At 42.9% G+C, this 23,450-nt stretch overlaps 1 protein-coding gene across 3 annotated transcripts in view; it reads right to left on the bottom strand.

Moving 5' to 3' along the window:
* The window catches only part of TMEM132E (transmembrane protein 132E), a 714,010-nt gene that overhangs the window by 628,742 nt on the left and 61,818 nt on the right, over positions 1-23,450 (bottom strand). Inside the window, exon 1 of one of the 3 annotated variants that reach the window (XM_033921533.1) lies at positions 20,807-21,908. The exons of the other annotated variants lie outside the window; for them this stretch is intronic. Within the exon in view, the coding sequence (XP_033777424.1) occupies positions 20,807-20,870 (64 nt within the window). The 5' untranslated portion in view covers positions 20,871-21,908. Of the gene's footprint in view, positions 1-20,806; positions 21,909-23,450 lie in introns of those variants that run through there. 3 annotated transcript variants of the gene reach the window in all.

Here is a 23,450-nt window from a genome sequence, read left to right as displayed (position 1 = left end):
TAAGCATAAAGAATGTCCTCCTGGACCCTTCGAGCGATAGAGGCTTTGGACGCTGCCATACGTTTGTCGCATCCCTTGAAGAATACAAAGAGCTGATCTAATTCGTTAGAAACCTACAGATTGCAGAGAATGCTATGCACTTTTAATAAATGCAGTGAAGAAAAGCTCGCCTCCCGATTCCTCCTCCTAGGAAGAATGAAGGAAAAGTGAGAGCGGCATAAAAGAAAGGATGACACCAACTTAGAAAGAAATTTTGGTACTGTCCGAACTGACACCCCAGAATTTGTAAATCAGAAATAAGAATCCCTGCCGTACAAGGCTTGCAACTCAGAAAACTGCCGAGCTGAAGCCATGGCCACTATGTTACTATGTTACAATTAACTCAAATTACTGCCAATTAAGAAGTGTTGAGTATCAATTATCAGTGCCGATTTAGCCTATTTCTCAATTAAGTTACGCGCCTACATTAGCTAGGCACACCGATGTAGACATCTAACTGTATATGCACTTTAAAGAATTTGGGATTAGTGTCTAACACTATTCCTTTAATTTGCATTAAGGTGTGTTAAATTCTAACACTTGATGAAGTCCCCCCTATGTCCAATTTCCTGGTACTAAGTTCAATATTTATTTATGAAAAGGTTGGTGAATGTGTGGTGTGGTCTCCAAGGGGAAATGGTAGAGATGAGAATTGTAGTAGAATTCTGGAGGGCATGGAGAAGCACGTAGGTCCTCGAAGAGTGAGAAAAGGATTGTATTTAGTTGATTTGGATGAACAGACTGGGCAGACCCCATATTCTCTTTATCTGTCGTCATATTCTGTGTTTCTATATAAAGTTCCATGTTACTAGACTAGACAATCAACAAAGCTCCCTCTTTTTCCACAAAGCCATAACAACTTTTATTCAATGACCTTTGTTTGTTTGTTTGTTAAAAATGTCCTAAAATGTGCTGTTTGGTTCTGTATTTGAAAAAAAAAATCAATAAAAGAAATAGAAGGAAAAATTAAAAGCTCTGAAACTAGAAAAAAAAATTATTTCATTTATTCAACAATGAATTCACACAGAATCCCAAAGTCATATAAAGAAGTGAGACAAGGTGCATGACCACTGAAAATTATAATTACATTTAACTCAAACATTATAATCACATTAAGCTCAAAACACTGCACTCCCATTCCTTGCCATCATTTCGACATTTGAAAGACTCCAAATAAAAATGTGTGCCAAGTAGGTTTGTAAGTTGATTGTGACTTTGACTATGCCCCCTGAAATTGTTTTAAAATGAGCTCTGCCGGTTGAAGCGTGAGAAGGCTATCAAAAAATGAGGCATCACCCCCGGGGAGATTGTCATGTCTCACACTAACCAGGCTGACTGTATGCATTTGGCTTCATCGACCCATGCTTACTCATAATCACTATCAACTCTATGACATCAATAAAACATTTTCCGGAGGACTTCAGATGCAACGGGTATGTGAAGCAAAAGCCTTAAACAGACTAAATATCTTTGACCAGAGATGCTGAAATTATTCCTCCCCAGTAACTTAACATTTTGAATAATTATTTCCCTTTTGAGTAGAGAACAAAATCAAGGGCAGATGGGAATGGAAACTCTTTAAAAATAAAAATATTACAATGAAAGCTCTCTTAAGAGCCTCAAATGCCAAGTTGCATCGATAATTCTGTATCATTTCATTACAGAATGTATCATCCATTCCTTTCCTAATAATCCCAAACATTTGATTTGCTTCACTACCATTGGCAGTTATGCACTGAGAGATGGCCACCAAAGCAAATCAAACGTTAGGAATTAGGAAAGGAATGAAGAATAAAATGCTATCTCCTATGAACACAGAGGGCCTGATCTCATATATGGCGCCAAAAAATTTGGTGCTGATCAGAACGGCACTTAAGGCGAGTCTATAAAAGTAATTTACACTTTATAGAATCACGCTCAGTGCATGTGTGTGCCATTTAGGCCAAGGAAAACCAGGACTAAATAACTGAGCCTAGATTGTAATTCATCATATATCAAGCTAATTTGATTCCTGAGGCAGGAGGTCTCTCCACCAAAACATGGCTCCATGTCAAGTCATTTTGAGTTGGGTTTTTTTGTACTATCAATAAACCTGGTTTGAATTTGAGTCCATTGTTCTGACCCAATATTATACCTGCTCCAGAGAAGATGGAAAGTTTACAACATATGCACATACAATAGGAGGAATTTTTTTTTCATTCAGAGAATAGTTAATCTCTAGAACGCATTGCCAGAGGTTGCGGTACGAGCGGATAGTGTAGCTGGTTTTAAGAAAGGTTTGGATAAGATCCTGGAGGAAAAATCCATAATCTGTTATTAAGACATGTGGGAAGCCTCTGCTTACTCTGGATTGGTAACATGGAATATTGCTACTCCTTAGGTTTTGGCCAGGTACTAGTGGCTACCGTGAGAACGAGCTACTGGGTTTGATGGACCATTGGTCTGACCCAGTAAGGCTATTCTTATGTTCTTAATTCTACCCTTCTACCTCTCACATGTGTCCGGGGTTTTGCAGAGGAAAATATGGGAACCCTACCCAGGTGGGCCTGAGCCAACCCAGGAACCAGAGGTTTAGCTAGGTGGGGGTTCAAGGAGAGTAGTTGCTCCCAAAACAGATTTTGTGAGAAATGGTGCCTATGAAGATCAGCCCTTCAGCCTTGCACTGGCACCTATTCTACAAAAAGTCTGCTCAAAACCTGGCTACGCTTTGCCAGGAACACCAACATAGATCTCTTTCCATTAACTTGTATGTAAACCCCCCCCCCCCCCGGGGGGCAATTTTATTAAAGGCCTTTCTTTTGTTTAAAACAAGTTTTATATGTTGAAAAAACTTCATAAAATTACTCCCACTGGGCAGTGCCACAGTAATGGGGGTGCCGACCACCCCGGGCGCCATCTTGGTGGGAGTGCTGCACCTCTCTGCCCGCCATGCCACACTCGTGCCCTCCTTTCCGCCCCCCCCCCCCACCCGTACCCCCCAGCACAAGCAACTTATCCAATCAAGATAATGAAGGGAATTGACTAGTAGATAAAGACAGGTTGTTCACCCTCTCCAAGGTAGAGAGAACGAGAGGGCACTCTCTCTAAAGTTAAAAGGGGATAGATTGCGTACAAACGTAAGGAAGTTCTTCTTCACCCAGAGAGTGGTGGAAAACTGGAACGCTCTTCCGGAGTCTTGTCATAGGGGAAAACACCCTCCAGGGATTCAAGACAAAGTTAGACAAGTTCCTGCTGAACAAGAACGTGCACTGTTAGGGCTAGTCTCGGTTAGGGTGCTGGTCTTTGACCAGAGGGCCATTGCGTGAGTGGACTGCTGGGCATGATGGACCACTGGTCTGACCCAGCAGTGGCAATTCTTATGTTCTTATGTCTGGCTCCTCTCTGAAATCACTTCCTGGTTGTGGGGCCAGGAAGTGATGTCAGAGAGAAAGCCAACACCGGCACGAGCAGCAGGCTGGAGAAGCTGCTTACACTAGCAAAGATTCAAAGAGGTTCGAGGATGGAAGGTAGGGCATGAGTGTGCCATGGTGGGCGGGAAAGGAGCAGGGGGCGGAGAGGAGGATGCAGGGGCACCACCACTCTGGACGCCTCCTACCCTCACTATGCAACTGGCACTGAACTAGATTTTGTGTATCGTGGACAAAGTTGGCACATAAATTTGTGTGCATTGCTGATTTGTGCACACAACTTAATTCTAATCTAATCTAATCTTCTATTTCTGCGTCGCACATACCTAAGCAGGTTCAAGGTGACTTACAAAGAGAAGTGAGAGAAGGGGTGGAGAAAAGGGGGAACATTTGGGCAGGAGAAGATCTGAGATGTGCAGGTGTCAAAGAGGTTGGTTTTCAGTTTTTTCCGGAATGTGGTGTAGTTGGTAATTGTTTAATAAGTCAAATTTTATGGCATAGCTTTTCCTGGAACATGCATACATGTACGCCTCTTACCATGGTCTATTCTGCGCATGTGTGCAGCAACTCATCTCATGTAAATTTGGCAACAAAAGGCGCAGTTTATGGACATATTAAAATTGTTTGCCCAGGATCATCCAGTTTGTGATTGCATATGTTTCCTGTTGGTGGAAGGACTCCTTGGGTGGCCCCAGTGGCGTAGTAAGGGGGGGGGGGACGGGGAGGCCACCTCGCGCAGTGTCTTGGTGAGGGCACAGGCATGTCCTCCTCTCTGCCCCCCCTCCCCACACACACACTGCTGCACATACGCACTGCTTCCATTTTCCCGTACCTCTGTAATGTTCCTGATGGGAGCAGCAATCCCCAAACTGCTGTCATGTCAGCATTAGCTCTTCCTCTGACATCACTTCTTGGACCCGCACCTAGCAGCTTGGGGGTTGCTTCTTACACCAGGAATATTACAGATGTATTGGGGAAGGGAAAAGGGACGTGTGGAGGTGGGGGAGGGGCAGAGAAGAGGGTGGGGAAGGGGTGCCACCGCCCCGGGCACCTCTCACCATTTTCAGGTGGCCTCATGTATTTGTTTATCTAGGGACCACGGCAGTGTTAGTTCTATCCTAATGGCTAGGGTTGCCAAATTTTCCAATCGGAAATTCCAGACACCTAGACCTGCCCCCAGGCCATCCCAATTCTGCCCATCCTCATCCTCACCCCCCCCCCCCCCCGCCCCCACCATGAGCGGACTTCCTCCCTGCCTGACATGATTTGAAGAGGCTTTTCAAAACCTGGACAAAGTGACAGGTTTTGAAAAGCCATCTGGCCTCCCAGATATGTCCTCAAAAGGAGGACATGTCCAGGGAAATCTGGTCGTCTAGTAACCCTTCTAATGGCAGCTCTCATATACTTTTCATTCTTCTAAAAAGGACCATTATCTTAACAAAACAAGATTTCAAAATCCTGTGAAAAAAAAAAAGGAAAATATAAGCTGTGTGTGGATGAGGAACCTACAGCTATCATAACTTAATAAATTCATTTCCCTGTGTTAGACCACTTCCCATAGCGAGGCTGATGTATGCATCTCCTAATAGCCTCTAACGGCCATTTTATTTCTTGTCCATAATATTAATGATATGTAGTTCTCTATTACTCCTGTGCACATCTCTGGCATTTGAACTACACTGCGTTTGACATACTATTTGTTTTCAAAACAATAAAATCTGTATATTGGAAATATAAATAAAAGCAGACCTGCAGCACATTCTTGGCAGCAGATTATAGTTTAGGCGTTACTTCATCAGTAAATTTCTGCTTCTAGTAAATCTTTAAGACCAGGGTTTGTGCTGTCTCTTGTTGATATAATTAAAGCAGTAGGGTTACCAGTACTCACTAGAGTTTCCAAACGATTAACATGTTTACTTCTTAGCCCTTTTACTTTCTAGTTTGGTCTGAGTCCTGGGCTTCATGTTCTACTATAATTAACGTCTTTTTTCTTTTTTTTACAGTCTAGCTGCAAATAGTAACACCAGCTTTATGGCTGTTACAAGTGCCTATTTGCCCTGCAGGGAGAGTGTGGCGCAGTGGTTAAAGCTACAGCCTCAACACCCTGAGGTTGTGGGTTCAAACTCACACTGCTCCTTGTGATCCTGGGCAAGTCACTTAATCCCCCCATTGCCCCAGGTACATTAGATAGATCGTCAGCCCACCAGGACAGACAGGGAAAATTGTTTGAGTACCTGAATAACTGCATGTAAACTGTTCTGAACTCTTTCAGGAGAACAGTCTAGAAAATTGAATGAATAAATATTCTCTAAAGCAGTGTGTTTCCCAAGTAGGTCCTGAAATCCCCTCTTGCTAGAAAGGATTTCCCCAATGAATATGCATGAGATCTATTTATATACAATGAAGGCAGTGCATAATCTCATGCATATTCATTGGGGAAAACTTGACTGGATTGTGGATCTCCCTTGGAAGCATTTTGCTTTGTTACTGATAGTCCTTTGTAGTGCTGTCAGTATTTTTTCCCAGTGTGCATTCTTCACATATGCCTCGCGAGATTGCCACTGGAAGTCGCAGAAGCCATTTTCACTGTTGAAAGAGCATGGAAAGGAGCTAGTGGAAATCACTCTTGCCCCAACACACCACTTAACCACCAGAGAAATACAGTAGGCCTGCATGTCCTTCCACTGAGTCCAGGAGGGGGGTTCGGCAAGGAAGTCAGCCATGCCTGTTTGGGAGGGGGGGGGAAGAGGGAGGGAGAACTCTGCTGGTTCGTGGGGGATTAATGGTTGTGGCGGTTGCAGCAGCAGCAGTGGAAGAGAAACACCACCTGGAGGGAGGATGGTAGAAATGCCTGACACCAAAAGGGATTGGAAGAGGAAGAATGGTGGAATATAAACCCTCAATTTATATTCAAGTTACCATTTTTCATCTAAAAAAAGGAGGGAAATGGTGTATCAGTTTATATTCTTGCAGATTTGGTACTTGGCTAGATCTTGAGTCTCCTGAGGAAGGCTTTAATAGCTGAAATACAGATCTGTGTTGAGTCTGGATCTACAGACTTAGGTTTCTGTCACACATAATTATTTTTATGGTATACTGCACAAGTCTGGACCTATTAATCTACTAGTTCATTGCTGTCAATGAATTTATATTGCATAAAATTTTCTAGTTGGAATCAAATTGGTCTTCCCCTACTTTCTTCTGCTTGACATATTTTTAATTATTTATTTAATAATTTTTATATCACTCGATCAAAATGTTCTAGGTGGTTCACGCTTGGGGAATCACTTGGCGATGACAGATAATTGCCCGGAATGCTCCTCTGAATATTGATGAACCCATTTTACTACCATTTTAATATTAATGATCTCATTGTACTACATTTGAATGGCAGAGTCATAAACTGCTGGAAAGCTCGGAAAAGACCACGGTGAGCCATTTTGATTATCAGCCGCTAAAATACATGCATGCTAAACCGCCTGGAACAGGATTAGTGACCATCATTAAGGGCATGGTAAGTTTCCAGAATCTTCCTCTCAGTTTCACTGTCTAATTTCTTTCAGTGGAGGAATAATTAGGCAGGGTCCCTGAGAAGACCTTAAAGCTCTAGAGGGGGTTTAAAATGATGACCCACCTCATGTGTATGCTGGTCTGATTCATCGTAAGACCTTGCAAAACACATTTAAGAAAAAACAACCTATTTTGCATCAAAGTGGCCAATAAGCTGTTTCTTGCATTTAAACGTAAATGAGTTCAGTATCATGCAAAATCATGCCACTTGCATAGTCCAACTGCCTGTTATGCTAACGTATTAATGCTCAGCCTCAGTGGTGATGGGACTACAGCACGCCAGACAATCACGCACAGATAAATGAGCAGAGACAAATGTGCGCAGGACGTCAGAACGCCGGATTAAAAGTTAAATTTAAAGTGCTTTGATGGGGGGAATGGGAGGTAACCCCCAAGTTAATTACAAGTGTTGGCACTACCGTGGGGGTGGGTAAGCGTCGTTTATAGAATCCTGCATAGTGGTGCTTAGGCATGGCCAGGTGCCTGGATATTAGACCAGATCTTACCGAGTCTAATTTACGGGCACCGAACTCGGACGCCAAGCTATGCCTAAGTCAACCACGCCTACTTTTCAGATAGGCATCATTAGGCACTGGAAGGTGCCTTGACTTAGGCATCACTAGGACCCAGGCAGAATTCCGTGCTAACTTTTAATTTAATTTTTTTAAATTAATTATTCAATTAACGTCGATGGTGCAGTCAATTAACACATCATTTAAGCTAATTGAAGTAAGTTAGGTTGGGTGTGGATTTTATTTTATTTATTTATTTAACAAATTTCTCAATTGCCTATTACTAGGCGGCTTACAAAACCATAGCAGCAGCTGTGGTGGTAACAGATCCGACGCACATAAAAATTCTATGAGCAAGGGAGCTCTTACGGCTGCGACCAGTGCTAAAAATGCTAGCACGGTTTTGTAAAAAAAAAGGGGGAGGGTAGTTAGGTGTCACCAGATGGCCTCAATTAGGGCATCTAGCAGCACCTAAGTAGGACGCCATTAATAGAATCTGGCCCTTAGTTTATCATCATGTTCGCAAGCAGCGCCTCCTGTAAGACATACAGCATAATCGTAATAAATTAATGTTTTCTGCCACTCTTGTGGTATCTTTTGTTTTTGAGCAGGACATCAATATGCTTCTAAAGCTATACTTTAAATATTCCCAAAAATTATTTGGGGGTCAAAATGTTTGGCTATACCCAGATGTTTCTAAAACAACTCAAGAGCGAAGGAAAGATTCCTCTATCTCCGTCAGGATACAATTAAATTGGGTGCTACGTTCCTCTTAGCCTATCCCTGCAAATGCCTGGTAAGGTATCTGGGAATTAAATATACGTTTTTCTCTCAGGACCATATGAAGGAATTCCTGGATGTCAAGAAGATCATCAAGGACTAATTACGAAGAGTTTTTTTGATTAGTAGTAGCAACTGTTTTCACATTATGCTTTTTCGTTAAAAATTATTAACTCTTATCTATCTTCAATTTTAAAAAATGACCCCTCCTCCAATTGTGGTCTAAGAAAGGGTTAAAAATTTTCCTTTAAGGGAGGCTTTGTTTTTTCCTTATTGTTTAAACTGGTTTTTTCTTCCCTGTGTTTCAGTAGCAAGATATAGGACTCCTTTTACAAAATCGCACTAGCGGGTTTAACACGCGCAAATTTTCATGTGCTAACCTCCGCGCTGGCCGAAAAACTACTGCCTGCTCAAGAGGAGGCGGTAGCGGCTAGCGTGGCTGGCAGTTTAGCGCTTGCTATCATGCGTGTTAAACCGCTAGTGTAACTTTGTAAAAGGAGCCCATAGTCTTGTGATTTGTATATGAAAAATTCATAAATAAAGAAAAAAAAATAAATTAATGTTTTTTCAAAGTAAGCTAAGGCCCAAGATAGCACTGTTCAGTAAATACCCTCATTAATTATTGTCAAAGATCTCCCTTGCTGGACGAGCTTACCCAAGATGGCGGCTTGAGGTCTGCAGAGAGACGCCCTCGCGGTCTTTTTTTGAAAAGTTTCCCTGCTTTGCCTAATGGTGAAGTGTAAATCGAAGCTCCGGGTCTACCCGGAGGAATTAGTTGCTGCACAGACCGGATTGATGGATCGCTTTGTGGAGCATAGCTCCCAAACAACACAACTGGAGGATTTTTGCCTCGGCAGGAGTGCGCACAGGCTGAGGTGCGCAAATTCTCTTTCGAAGGAGCCACTCTGTTCCCAGAAAAGCGGAGCCCGCCGACTCATCCTGTAGTAGCGGAAGAGCTGTTGAAGGCTGAACCGACTCGGGGCATTCTCCTGCCAGGCCAGCAGGGCGGAACGGTTGTCCCTGAACCGAGGCAGGAGGAGTTTCTACCATCATTGCAGTCAGCGGGGAGAGTGGAACAAGCTAAAAAAAAAAAACAACTCCAGTGATAAAGTCAGAGTAATTACTGCAGTGAAAGGTACTGTTCTTTCCATTACAGGGCCCAGAACTGAGTTTTCCCCTTTACAGAAACCTAAGGTCTTTAACATGGAGTCCCTTTGGGAGGCGATTTCTGCAATTGTCTCCAGGAAGTCAAATGGAACAGCTTTCCTTAAAATATATTACGGTGCTCTTAGAAAACCTGGAACTTAATACTAAAGTATTAACTTTGGAAAATAAATCGGATGATGTGGAATCCAGGAGAAAGACTTTGGAAACATAAGCTCTGACTTGGGTTAAAGAAATGATGGAAAACTCTATTAGGAGGTGTAATCTTAGGATTATCAACTTCCCAAAAATATTTCTGACAACTGCACTTGCTATGTTTAAAGATATTTGAAGTTCTGAAGGTATCGGAGATCTCATATCCTGCTCTCTCCAAAGTATATTATTTACCTAGACGGATTACATCTCAAAGTCCTAACCAGCAGAATCTATCTGCGGATAGTTTGGACTTATCTAATTTCCTGGAGAAGTCGGATACTGAGGTCTAGGTTGCGGGTACATTATTGGTGCAATTTGCCACAGACTCTGATAGGGAATGGATGCTTAAATTGGGTTTTTTTTAAATATAAAGATGTTCCCTTTTTGTCTAATTTGATAAGAATGTATCCAGATGTGTCCCGTCCTACCCAAAAGAGAAGAAAACAGTTTTTGATTATGAGACCACAGGTTCTTCAGATGGGAGCAACTTTTATTTTGAGATATCCCTGCAAGTGCATTTTGGTGTTTAAAGAAAAGATGTTTTTTATGAGCTTGCAGCAATTATCTAGATTAATTTCTGCTAAAGGACAATCCACTGTTATTTCTTGAGTGTTGTTATCACTTGTTAGCTCAGAAAAGAAAAAATTGGGACTTGTATAGCCTCATATTTAGTTTACTTTTGAAAAATTTTTGAAGTTGTTAAATCTCAGTTAAATTTCAGCTCCTTTTCCATTAATGGAGCTTAAAGAATTATTATTTTTTCCCCTTCTTTTGAAATGAGAAGGCAATGTATTACTTTGTAATGATATGTTTCCTATGCAGGTTGATTTTTGCTTTTTTGATTTGTTTAATTGTCAATAGTTAAAAATTATAAATAATTTTAAAAAAAGATCTCCCTTGCTGTGACCTGTAAGTTGGAGTTTGACGTTTTAAAAAATATAATACTAAAATTAATATTGCTTCTATTTTTTTTTTTTTTTTACTTTATTTTTATTACATTTTTCTTTTACAATCTTTTCAATTACAAATCACAAGAGAGAGAGACAGTGTTTTTTTGTTACATGCTTGGACTAGTGAGCTAAAGTCTTTGTATTGTCATTTACTTATTAGAAACCTATTCCACATACATGCAGACCTTAGGTTTCCTTTTATTAAACCAAATTAGGCTTTTTTTATTTTTATTTTTTTTAAATCGCTGACTGCATTAGTATTAGCTGCAACACTCATAGAATTCCTATGAGTGTCGGAGCTAATACCGTTGCAGTTAGCGATAAAAAAAGCCTAACGTGGCTTCGTATTAGGGGGGGAGGGGTTAGTGATTTCTTATTTGACTGCCAACTGAAAGTCTTTTTCTTGCACTTCATAAGTTTTACAAGACATCCATAAATGAAAAGAAGGGTTTAAAACCAGCTTAAAACTAGAACTGGCTCTTACTGTAGATTGCCAGGAAGGCATTTTGGTCTGTACCCTGCTTTAGCAGATTTGGGTGTTCATGCACTGCTTTTCTCTTACTACTGAACTTCTGAGTAGAGAGCTACACAGAAACAGGGTTCATGGGAATCGCACAGGGATCCCCTCTAGGACTGTGATAAACCCACGGTGATAGGCGCAGGTTCTGTAGGGTTCCCACAGAAGTGTAGAGCCAGGCCAGGATACCCTTCTTTTCCTTGTGCCACAGCTGCCCTCTCTTTATTGATCAGGGGGAGGATCTGGAAAATTGCACTTGCCAATTGCCAAGCACATGGGTATGATGGGTCTGGAAGGAATTGCAAGATATATGTTTTGTACTACTGTAGCTGTTTTGTAATTAATAAACTCTGCTTCATCTCAGGTCTCTTCTTGTTTGGGCTGAGAACTTTTCAGCACCCCCTCGTAGTGTAACGACTTTCAGTCTTTGGTAACCAGAGCTGAGATTGTGATGTCATAATGCCTCATTCCACCGATAAGAGCCAACCTCATCAGTGATGTCACAATGGCTTGATTGTCTTATACTTGGCTCACTTTTATTATATACGAGGAGGTGCTGAAAAGTTCTCAGTCCAACCAACTAACTTCCTAAATTCTGAGTGTTATTGCCAATGTATCTGTTTCAGATCATATTGATTCAACCATATCCATATCATTCTCTTCTTGGTTGGGCTGAGAAGTTTTCAGCACCCCCTCATAAATGTCAAGCCTTCCACAGGAACAGAATGGCTGTCTGGGCATTTAGCGTACGCAGCTTGGCAGCGCAGCTTTGTAAAGGAACCCAGTGGCGTACCAAGGGGGGGCGGGGGGGGGCAGTCCGCCCTGGGTGCACGGCTTGGGGGGGGTGCACAGCCGGCCAGGTCCTCCGGCCCTTCCTTTCCCCCGGCCGCGCCGCTACAATCCTACCTCTCCTGCCGACAAGAAGTCTTTCCGACATCAATTCAGACGTCAGAGAGGACGTTCCGGGCCAGCCAGGCAGTGATTGGCTGGCCCGGAACTTCCTCTCCAACGTCGGAATTGACGTCGGAAAGACTTCTTGTCGGTGGGTGGAGGTAAGATTGCAGGCACGGACCGGGAGAAAGTAAGGGGAAAGGCGATTTTTTTTTTTTCTTTCCACGGTAGGTAGTGCAGGATGTAGGCAGGCAAGCTGGCTGGCTTTAGCGCATCAAGAAGGGAGGGAGATAGGTAGGCAGGCTGGCTTTGGGGGTGGAGAAAATCTGGAAGGCAGTGATGGGGGGGACATAAGGAGGCACTGGGGGCACTAAGGACACGGGAAGGAGGCACTGGGGGCACCATGGACACAGGAAGGAGGTACTGGGGGCACCATGGACACAGGAAGGAGGCACTAGGGGCACTATGGACATGGGAAGGAGGCACTGGGGGCACTATGAACATGGGAAGGAGGCACTGGGGGCACTAAGGACACAAGACGGGGCACTGGGAGCACTATGGACACAGGAAGGAGGCAATGGGGGCACTAAGGGCACAGGACAGGGCACTGTGGACACAGGAAGAAGGCACTGGGGGCTCTAAGGACACGGGAAGGAGACACTGGGAGCACCATGGACACAAGAAGGAGGCACTGGGGGCACTAAGGACATGGGAAGGAAGGAGGGAGGGAATAGAAAAGGACAATTGTTGCGCCTAAGTGCAGAAAGAAAGAAAGGATACACAGTCAATTAATAGATGTCCCCTTTTGATGAAAAAAATAAATGGTCACGTTACCTCCGACTTACTTTCTCTGCAGCAGAATCGGCAGCTGCGCCGAGGTACAGGAAGGTCCCGTGATGACTCATCTGCCGGCTCTGCTCCAGAAGAAGTAAGTTACGTCGGAAGGGGTGGACCCGGCAGACGCAGTCATTGCGGGACTTTGCCACAACTCCCTGCATCTTCCGGGTCCACCCCTTCCGACGTAACTTCTTCCGGAGCAGAGCCAGCAGACGAGTCATCGCGGGACCTTCCAGCATGCAGCTGCTGAGTCCACTCTAGAGCAAGTACTTTGGAGTGGGGTGGACTGGCAGTCGGCAGCTACAGTCATCGTGGGATCTTGCTGAATGAAGGGAGAGAAAGGAGCAAGATTGCTGGAATGGAAGAGTGGTGGAAAGAAAGAAAGTGGGCACGGTGGTATGGAAGGGTGGTGCTGATAGAATTGATGTACAGAGAAAGGGGCGAGACATAAGGGGGAAGGATATTGGAGAGAAAGAAAGGGGGCAGATGCTGATTGAAGAGGGGTGGATGGCGAGAGAAAGGGCAGACATTGGATGGTAATGGGGAGCCTATGCTGGATGGGAGAGATAAGGGAGCAAATGCAGGAAGGAAATGGAAGGAGAGAAAGAGGGGCGCAGACGCTGGATGGAAGTGGACAGAGAGAGAAGGTACTAGATGTAAGGGTTGGAGAAAGAGGGTACACGATGGAAGGAGGGGATAAATAAAAGGAGGGCACATGATGGGGAGAAAAGGATTGAGTTAGGGAAACACTGGAGGGGTGAGGGAAAGAGGTGGCAAGCTTTAGGTAGACAATAAAAAAGGACATTGATGAGAGGGTAGTAAGAACGTAATCTAGACAGATGCAGAAAATAAATTGAAAAGGAAAATGAGGCAAAAAAGGGAAAGGGATTGCAGAGGAGAGGTGTGTGAGAGGGCAGGAGAAGAGAGAGATGCCAGACCAATGGGGGTGAAAGGAGAGATGGAAGGGGGAGGCATACAGTTTCTGGAAGGGGCATAGAAGGAGAGAAGATGCCATATAGGGGAAGAGAGACGGCAGACAGTGGATGGAAGGAAGAGAGTTACAAGAAGATGAGGAAAGCAGAAACCACAGAAGACAAAGGTAGAAAAAAATTTTCTATTTATTTATTGCTTTAGGAGACATGTGTCACTGTTTCTGTGGTGCACTGTATGCAGAGTCCAGCTTCTTACTGGTTCAATTTAACCTTTATCTATGTATTTCTATTTTATCCCTCCCTTTTACAAAACTGTGGAGCGTTTTTTAGCGCCAGCCATGGTGGTAGCAGCTCTGATGCTCAGAATTCTATGAGCATCAGAGCTGTTACCACCGTGGCTAAAATCCACACTAAAGTTTTGTAAAAGAGGGAGGGGTTAGTTTGTTATTACATATTCCATACTAGGCGAAGGTGTTTTCTGTGTTCTGTGTGTTCGAAAGACATGGTTTTTTGTTAGGATTGATCTGTACTAGTCTGGCTTGTTTAGTTTTACAATGGGTGTATTGATGTTGTACTGCTCACTGCAGTATGTAAGATGCTGCCTTTTCCTAGGTACTCATGTGTGACATGTGGTTTGTTACTAAAAATCATGTTTTTCGTACAGATGGGGGGTGTCAAAAATGATGGACCCCGGGTGTCACATATGCTAGGTACACCACTGAAGGAACCTATGTATATCATCCTAAAACACAGACTAATCTCATCTATCCTGGCCTGTTACTGTAAAACTTTTATTTTTAATGCAAAACATATGGAGAGTCAATCATATCACCATTACTAAACTAAAGCAAGTGAACAATATATGGAAAGGGCTATTGTGAAGAAATTCAGATACAACAGACAGCAAAGGATACATATTAAAGCCATTAAAAGACAGTAAGCTTTTTGGATTAAAGATTTTTAGCCCATCTGTACAAGTATTATGTACAGATCATTGTTCCCCCCGCGAGACAAACATCAGATTAAAATTTTTCCGTAGTGTATGAGAATAAATAAGTTGGAAATTGCAGGAAAGAAGAGCAAAACTGTTTTTTCAGTGCTTTCTTTGAATCAACTACTGTTGCATATTATGTGATGTTTCAATTGACTGTGATATGCTCCAAATGGTTTCCTATATGTGTGGTATATGAAATTTTCCAATAAACAAGCCTGTATTATACATGTCTGATTACTCTATTATTATTACATTTTTTTTGCTTATATAATACTTAAAAATCATGACGGCACTGATTCTATAAAGGGTGCCTAACTTAGGGGTCCTTTTACTAAGGCACGCTAACCTATTTAGCACACGCTAAATGCTGACATGCCTTTTCAATATAATGAGCATGTTAGCATTTAGCGCACACTAAATCTGTTAGCGCGCCTTAGTAAAAAGTCCCCTTAATTGGCAAAATACCCTTAACAGCCTTAATAATTGGTTAAAAAATTTTAATTGGGCGATAAAGGCCTATCTAATTTTATAAAAGATAGGTGCCTATCGCAATGCGCTTAGTGGCACCTAATGCTTAAGTGGGTGTTTCTATGGGTGGAGCGTGAGTTAGGTGCCATTAAACGCGATTTACCAAAAGCTTAGGCGCCTGAAATGTAGGCCTTTAAAATTCTCACCTACATTTTAGGCTCCTAAGATTTTACAATAGGCGCTGTGCTTCTGTAAATGGTGCCTAACCGTGACTGACATGCGGCTGGCATCTTTTTTTAGGCACCGGCAATTTAGGCGCCATTTCTAGAATCAGCCCCTCAGTAAATTACAAAGCATTTCTAAATCATGGAAAGTAAATATAATTATGGTAACTACTACTATTTATTATTTCTATAGCACTGAAAGGTGTACGCAGCGCTGTACATTTTAATATACAATAGACAGTCCCTGCTCAGAAGAGCTTACAATATAATTTAGACAGGACATTTCAGGGTTGGGAGGTTACAGTGGGTATAGGTATCTAACAGCAGCAGGGTTGGGGAGATTATAGCGGGTATAGGTATCTGACAGCAGTGAGTGGGAGTTAAGAGTTGAGGCAGTTTCAAAAAAGTGGGCCTTTAGCTTGGATTTGAACACTGCCATGGATGGAGCATGACGTATTGATTCAGGCAGCCTGTTCCAAGCACATGGTGCTGCAAGAAAGAAGGGATGGAGTCTGGAGTTGGTAGTGAAGAGAAGGGTACAATTAAGAGGGGCTTACCCAATGAGCAGAGATCAAGGGGGGAGGGGAGCATAGGGGGAGATAAGTGAGGAAAGATATCGGGGAGGCTTCGAAGCGAATGCACTTGTAAGTCAGCAAGAGGAGTTTAAACTGTATTCGGAAATCGATGGGGAGCCAATGAAGTGACTTGAGGAGAGGGGTAATGTGAGAATAGCGGCTCTCACGGAATGAGTTGTGCAGCACAATTTTGAACAGATTGAGACAGCGAGAGACAGGTGCGCGGGAGGTCCGAGAGAAGTACATTCTAGTACTCTATGCGTGAGGTGATGAGAGCGTGGACAAGGGTTTGGTAGTGTGTTCAGAGAGAAGAGGATGGATTTTGGTAATATTATAGAGGAGGAAACGACAGGATTTGGTGGTTTGTTGGATATGAGCAGAGAAGGAGAGGAAGTATAATAGATAAAATGTTAAAATAAGTCATTATATACAATGAAGAAAAATGAGAGCATAGACACAATGCTGGAATGAAAATTTCAGCAATACCTTTCAGACATTCAAATAGTTGTTGGTAAGGAGCTAGCACAGGAAGTTAAAATCAAGCCACAGTTATGTGATCTAGCTCTCTTCAGTCTTGTGGCCCAGTGGATGCACGACACAAGCATTCCCTAGGACTTTATTTGCAGCTCTGACATTTCAGTGTGTCCAATTTTCCTGCTTCTTTGCCTTAAACCTCTACAGACAAAGCAAATGCCAACAGAGAGATGTTCATTGCATGCCTCCTGGCTAACGTCTCAGTGCTATCACAATCCAAAGTTGACTTCTTACCCTTGCTAGTCTCTGCTACAAACATTAATTAGCAGCACCAAGAAACACATAATAAAACAATGCTAGTTTGTTTATACTGCATTTATTTATTTATTTTTCATATTTATATTCCACTTCTATCTAAGTGGAGCACAAAGTACATATATAATAATAAAAGAACCTCTCAATCCCATTATAACTACAATTACACTAAGGTTATTATTACCTTTTCAAGGAATCACCCATTTCACTCCTGCCTCATGAAGTCGTCTGCATGAACAATGGATGGGGTAGACGAGACTATGGAGAGAGGACCTAGGAGGTGATTTGCTTTGTTTTGGCAGTAGGTCAGACCAAATATTTAGGGGGATTTTTCAATTGGTTTTAAAAATTCAGCTCTTTTTAACATTTATAAACAAAAGAAACAAAAAGAAATAGAAAAAGGAAACAAAAAAAAACCCTAAAGCAAATCAAATATGTCAGCCTATTCTTCTTGCCTATGTACTATAACCCCGACACCACTTGCAAGACCTCTGCATTCCAGAATTTGTCTAATTAAAGTATTTTCCTCCCATCCACTTCATCAGGGGCATCTGGTAACCAAATGCACGCTGAGGAATGCCACAGCAAATGGCTGAAACATCGTTTCCACTAACTCAGACACAGACTACTGCAACAATCACCATTTCATCTTTTTTATTGGAAACAAGACAGGCAAGTTTCTTATCATTTTCTATATTATTCCCCCTCCATCCCTCCCAAAGCACAAGTTCCATTTACTGTTCCCAAGGCTGTTTCATATTTTGTAACTAGAGAAAATAAAATCTTAACAGAGAAAACACCATGATTATCCAAAACCCAGCAGAACATTTGACACCTTCACTATGATCTAAACCAGTGGTCTCAAACTCAAACCCTTTGCGGGGCCACATTTTGGATTTGTAGGTACTTGGAGGGCCGCAGAAAAAATAGTTAATGTCTTATTAAAGAAATGACAACTTTGCATGAAGTAAAACTCTTTATAGTTTATAAATCTTTCCTTTAACAGTTAAAGGAAAGATTTATAAACTATAAAGAGTTTTACCTTATGCAAAATTGTCATTAACTATTTTTTCTGCGGCCCCAGCCAGGCAGCGATTGGCTGGCCCGGAACTTCCTCCCCGACATTAGACTTGAACGTCAGATGGCAAGAATTGGTCGGCTCTGAGCTGGGGAAGATATGCAGGGAGAGCTAAGACCTCGAGCGCTGGCCTGTTCCCCAATTGCAGTGGCTTGGGGGAGGGCAGTTGGAAGGGAAGCAGATTGGGGACCCCTATTTAGGCAAGGACAGATCGCGGACCGCAAAATAGTCCCTGGGGGGCCGCGTGTTTGAGACCACTGATCTAAACCAACTCAATAACCTCCTCGTCTTATACTATCCTTATCCACATATTTGGTAATATGCGGTATAATAAGTTTTAATAAATCATAAGCTACTCGTCTATTCCAGTACAACATAGAAGTATATTACTTGTAGCCCTTTGTTCTGCATAATATGATTAAGACATTTCTAGGTCCTATACCTTAAGACATGTAAAACAAAATATGCAGCTCTTAAAATACTGTACACCATGTATGGCTGCCCATCCCCCAGATTCATTCAAGCTCCTGGAAGAGGCCATCAATCACCTCCAGGAAAACAGTGTTGCTCCTGAAATAAAACATTAGCCGCCCACCAGAGGACAGCTGTGAAAATGGAAATACAATTTTAATCTGTAGAAGGTGAAGTGAAAGACATTCCTAAACATGCCTGGAAGATGTCTACCTTTCCAAAGCAGAGTTTCTGCAAATTGCAACTTCCGTGCCTTTTTCCTTGCAGCCATCCTTTTTGAGTGTCAGGGATGGCACTCATTGAATAGTTTAAGCCAATCTCATACTCTGTTCATTGAGTCAAACACTTGCAACTGCTTCAGCTAAACACTTGCAAATGTTGCTCCAGGTGCCTCCATCCCTCAACAACATTTATTAACTGATTTTATTTTATTTTTTTCTTCTCTCTGCCTGAAAAAAATAAAAGACAATCTCAATCTGGAAAGACTAAGGGGCAGCACAAACAGGCAAATCGCTGTCACTGAATGTATTTAGTCCTTCCCTGCTTTCAGACAGAGGAGGTTAAAGGCATGAAACTGAACATTAGCTGAGACATAATGACTGAAACCTCTCACACCATCCTTTTATTCTATTATGATATTCAGTATAAAGGAAACAACTGTAATTATATGTAAAGACAGCAACGGTTAATGCCTAGGTACATGGAACTGAATGAAGCTAACACACCCAGTTCCACAGTGGCAGCAGCACCAGCTGGCTACGGCACATTATCAGCTCCTGTGGTCTACAGAAATACCAGTTCAGCTCCTGCTCCGAGTGGGAAGTCATTTGGAGCACAAGAGAAACAATTTCTACGCATCAGAATATTTTTTTAAAGCAAAGCCCTGGTAAATTCCTTTTCCAGAGATGATTCAACAGATTGCATGGTGCAGCCTGGCTAGGCCGGCTGTCTTCCTCAGCAAAGGACACAGAAGCACCAGCAGGTATTCCCTACTGGCAGCAAATGATTTCACAGCATGTCAGGCAAACTGCTTCAATAAATTATAGGGTTAAGGTAGTGAATTTGGATGCTGCTCATGAAAACAGAGCAGCATCTTTCAGAAGGCTGCAGAAGTAGGGGAAAGGGACTCAAGCACACATGAAATCAAGTTGGGGAGAGCAGGGCCATCCTGATGCCAGGACAATACAGATGTAGAAAGAGTTGCTCTCATTTTCGGTCTATGGAAAACATGCTTTGTGGTCTGGAAAAGGACTCCTATACGTCAGCACCCTTTATCACTTATTTGTGCTTTTGAATGTTATTTGCCACTTTCATGAAAACAGTGCAATAACAGCAGATTGGGGTTTTCATGCTTATTCCAGTTCTTGTAAAACGGCCGGAATTCTGCACTGTTTTTTTATTCTTCAGATCTTTTCTTCCCGTCTTTCTGGCAGAAATCCACTGTGAAGCACGACAGCTCAATCTGTCATTGCAATCTGCTCCTGAATACATACGAGTACACCCTGATATTTTAGTGTTTCAACAAGACGTGATGTGGTAGCTTTTCTGCACTTGAATGGAAACAGGTATTTAATGGGTCAAAGGGAAAAAAAATTGAAGAGTGAATAACATACACTGAGAAAGTAAGTCAGATCTAGAACATGCGGTAGAGGAAAGAAACCACTGTACGACATCGCCAATGGACAACAGATCCCCCTCCTCACTACATCGTACAGCTCTGCTGAGAAGTGTCCAACTTGACAAACTATTTGGATTCCAACTTCCATCATTCCACATTCAGTTAATTACAGTCACTCATTTCACTGCTTATACAATTTATATTATTTACAGTAATGACAGCAACTGTGTGTTGCTGAAATGCCTCCTCTTGGCAGCTAGTCCCGCATCTTGGCATGAATTTGATTTTGCATGACATTAAACCTTTCTCCCAAACGTATTAACTCTTTATCCAGCTTAAACTACTGAATTCTTGCTTTGCAAAAAAAAAAAGGGAAAGAAGAACCTACATCTGTAGTATATTACATTCGGTCTTGCATTAACCTTTTTCCATACTCAATGTCTGTGCATGTTATCATCACACACGCAATGTCCATACTGAGACCCTTCTACATTTAGGATCTTTTTCTATTTTAAATGCTTTGCATTCATCACTCCCCGCTCGAATATGCTCGAGAGAATTTACTCAACTTAGGGAATAAAGCAAACAGGAGCAAGCATGGAGCTCGAAGAGCACGTTGCCCAGATCCACCCCAGTGTTGTCTGAGCTCAGCCTGTGTTTCTCCATTTTACCGGATAAGCCACTGCAGTATGTGAACAGACGAACCAAAGAGATAGTAATGTCTAGTTCCATTGTGGTTCTTTATAAATGCTGTAAACAAATGTATGTGGAAAATCAGCCCCATGGGGCACTTACCGCCAGCTGAGAGTACCACGAGAAGGCAGCAGAGCAGGGTAGATCCAGAGCCACCCAACATCATTCCAAGGCCACTAATGTCCCAGAAATTAGAGTCCACAAAGCCAGAGAATAGGGTCAGTTATGTCATAAGTATTAGATCCACCTCAGTAAGAGAAACCAGTGCAGTTGAAGATAGAGTCAAGAAGCATTGAGTGAAGCCACCAAAGAACACAATTAAAAGAAAAAAAAAAAATACATCAAATCCAAAACATCTGCAAGGAGTGAGGATCAGGACTCCTTAGGTTCTGTTCTGGCAGAACCTCTATGGGGTATTAACACTGGTCATGGGAAATCCTCTTGGGCCAGAAAAAGGGATACAGTTTGGCCTGAAGGTGCTACCCTGCAGGGATGGAAGAAAAGGAAACCACAGGTGGGTGTTTGACTAGGTCCCTCTGAGAAAGCAAGGTTATAGGACGTGGACTCGGGCAATTCTTCCTAGAGAGTAAGAGGGGGCAGGGGGGGTGCAAGGAGTAGGCGTTTGGCTAGTTCTCCCCCCCTCAAAGATGAAGACAGGGAGTTTGAGCATTACTTGGGCTCCCAAACACGGTTCAGGCCACTGTGAGGTACATGGCCTCACCCCCTCGCATGTGACTAGACTGTGGGGTTAGGGTCAGAAAAGTAGGGTGTGCTCCCCGCCTTCACACCCCCTCAGCGTTCCCAGGAAATCCGAGATCTACTGTAGACTCTGTCCAGCCCTACAAGTAAAGAAGAAAATTAACTTGTATGATAGTTCCTTTCAAAGCCTTCTTAGTCTGATGCACAATCCGAGAGCAGGTGCAAAGAAATTCAACTTAATCCATTCTGCAAATAATTAAAAAAAAATGTAATAAAAGGAGGAAAAGTTTTACAGCAGGCTGAAGAGATGCATGATATGAAAGCAGAACATCCTCACAGCTTTAAAGAAGAAAGCTGGATGTAGAAAGTTGAGAAAGAAGAAGGGGGTTTGTTTTTGCACATAAAGCGCCTTATCCCAAGAAAGGAAGCGATGCAGATTCTTCAGTCTGCAGCCACCTGCCTGACACAAAGAAGCTTCAGCTCATCTCTTTGATTCCCAGCCAGATCCGCACTGCACGGGATGAGGATTGCATTCCCCGCGAGACGTCCAAGGCAGCCGGCTGAAGGCGCGGAGAAGATCCCGGTCTGATCAGTCTGGCAGGGGCGTTGCTAGGCAGAGGCTCCCGGGGCTCGCGCCAGACCCTATTGGACGCGGACGGAGTCTCGAGCAGGAGAGAACGGCTCCGCCCCTCTGACAGCGTGCACGTGCAGGGGAGCAGCGGTTGAGGCCGGCCCGGAGCAGAGCGCGCCATTTGACTCCCGCCGCCCACCAGGCGCTCGGCGAGATTAAAGCGGCAGAAGACGCACTTCAGCCCTTGTAGGCAGCAAATCTGCTCCCGGGATTGACGCAGCAGCAGCCCAGCAACATTGCAGCGTAAAGAGGGCTCCAGTTGGGAGGCACAAGTTGGCTGAAGCGCACATGCCTTAGCTCAGTCACATAAGCAAAGCACAGACAGATGCTCGTCAAATGCAAAAGGGTCCGAGGCAGCCAAAAAACAACTGAACTGGAAGCCAGAAGCAGAAATGCGTTTCCTAACTGCACTGTGAAATATATAAAGATACCATTTACCGAAGCTGACAAAGAAAATCGACGACTTCTCATGTAAGAATGAACAGGCAAAGTTCCAAAGCAGCTACAGCAGCAAACTGCACCAAGGAAATAAAGGCTTTTTTGTTTGGGGGAGGCCCAAAAGCTCCACCCCAATAATAATAATAGTACTAATTGTAATACCATTTTTCATATATACATACAGTATAATCTGATTCATAATACATAATGATTAACCACAACATTAAACTACACTGTATGCTTCTCAACATTCATTCCTACCAGAACACCTGGCCTTGGCCACACATGAAGAACACAGCTAACCTCTATGCAAATACAGGACCACAAACTAAAAATACTAATATACACAAACAAAACCCTAAGATGCCAGACTCTGCATGCAGTACAACACCAGAAAAATTAATTTCTTCCTGAACACTACAAAATATAGATAACAGATATAAATTCTCAAAATGGACACATTTTAATCACAAAATTGAAAATAAAATCATATTCCCTACCTTTGTTGTCTGGTGATTTTATTTTTCTAATCTTTTCCCAATTTACTGGCATATTGAGGAACAGGCCTGTGGAGTTGCTGCAGTGTCAGCTGGCTGATCTCTGTCTGGTCTCTTCCCATTACACAACCCATACTTCCATGATGGTGCTGTTGTATGTGCCTTAGAGGTTAAAGCTGCAGCTGCAGCCTCCTTTGTGGCACATGACTTTCATTCTAGGCTAATAAATTGGAGCCTCTCGGACTCTGAGCCCTTGCCTCAACTTGTGCTGTTGGAAATAGACTACATTATCAGAATCCTAAGGAAAGCAGTTTTGATCGTCACTGCCTGCCAAAATCTTTACCAGATAACAGATCCTGAGCAGCTAGAGGCCAGAGCTGGGGGTCTTTTCATGGCTCCCAGTATTCCGGTATTCCAGAGGAGCCTTTACCCAGAGGGTTCAGGTTCCCACGTCATAGTGCCAGCCAATAAGCCACAATGA

This window comes from Geotrypetes seraphini, chromosome 15, assembly GCF_902459505.1.
Source record: "Geotrypetes seraphini chromosome 15, aGeoSer1.1, whole genome shotgun sequence".
NCBI classification, from domain to species: Eukaryota; Metazoa; Chordata; class Amphibia; order Gymnophiona; family Dermophiidae; genus Geotrypetes; species Geotrypetes seraphini.
The sequence above is the reverse complement of the archived record's forward strand: the minus strand, read 5'-3'. Positions and strand labels throughout refer to the sequence as shown.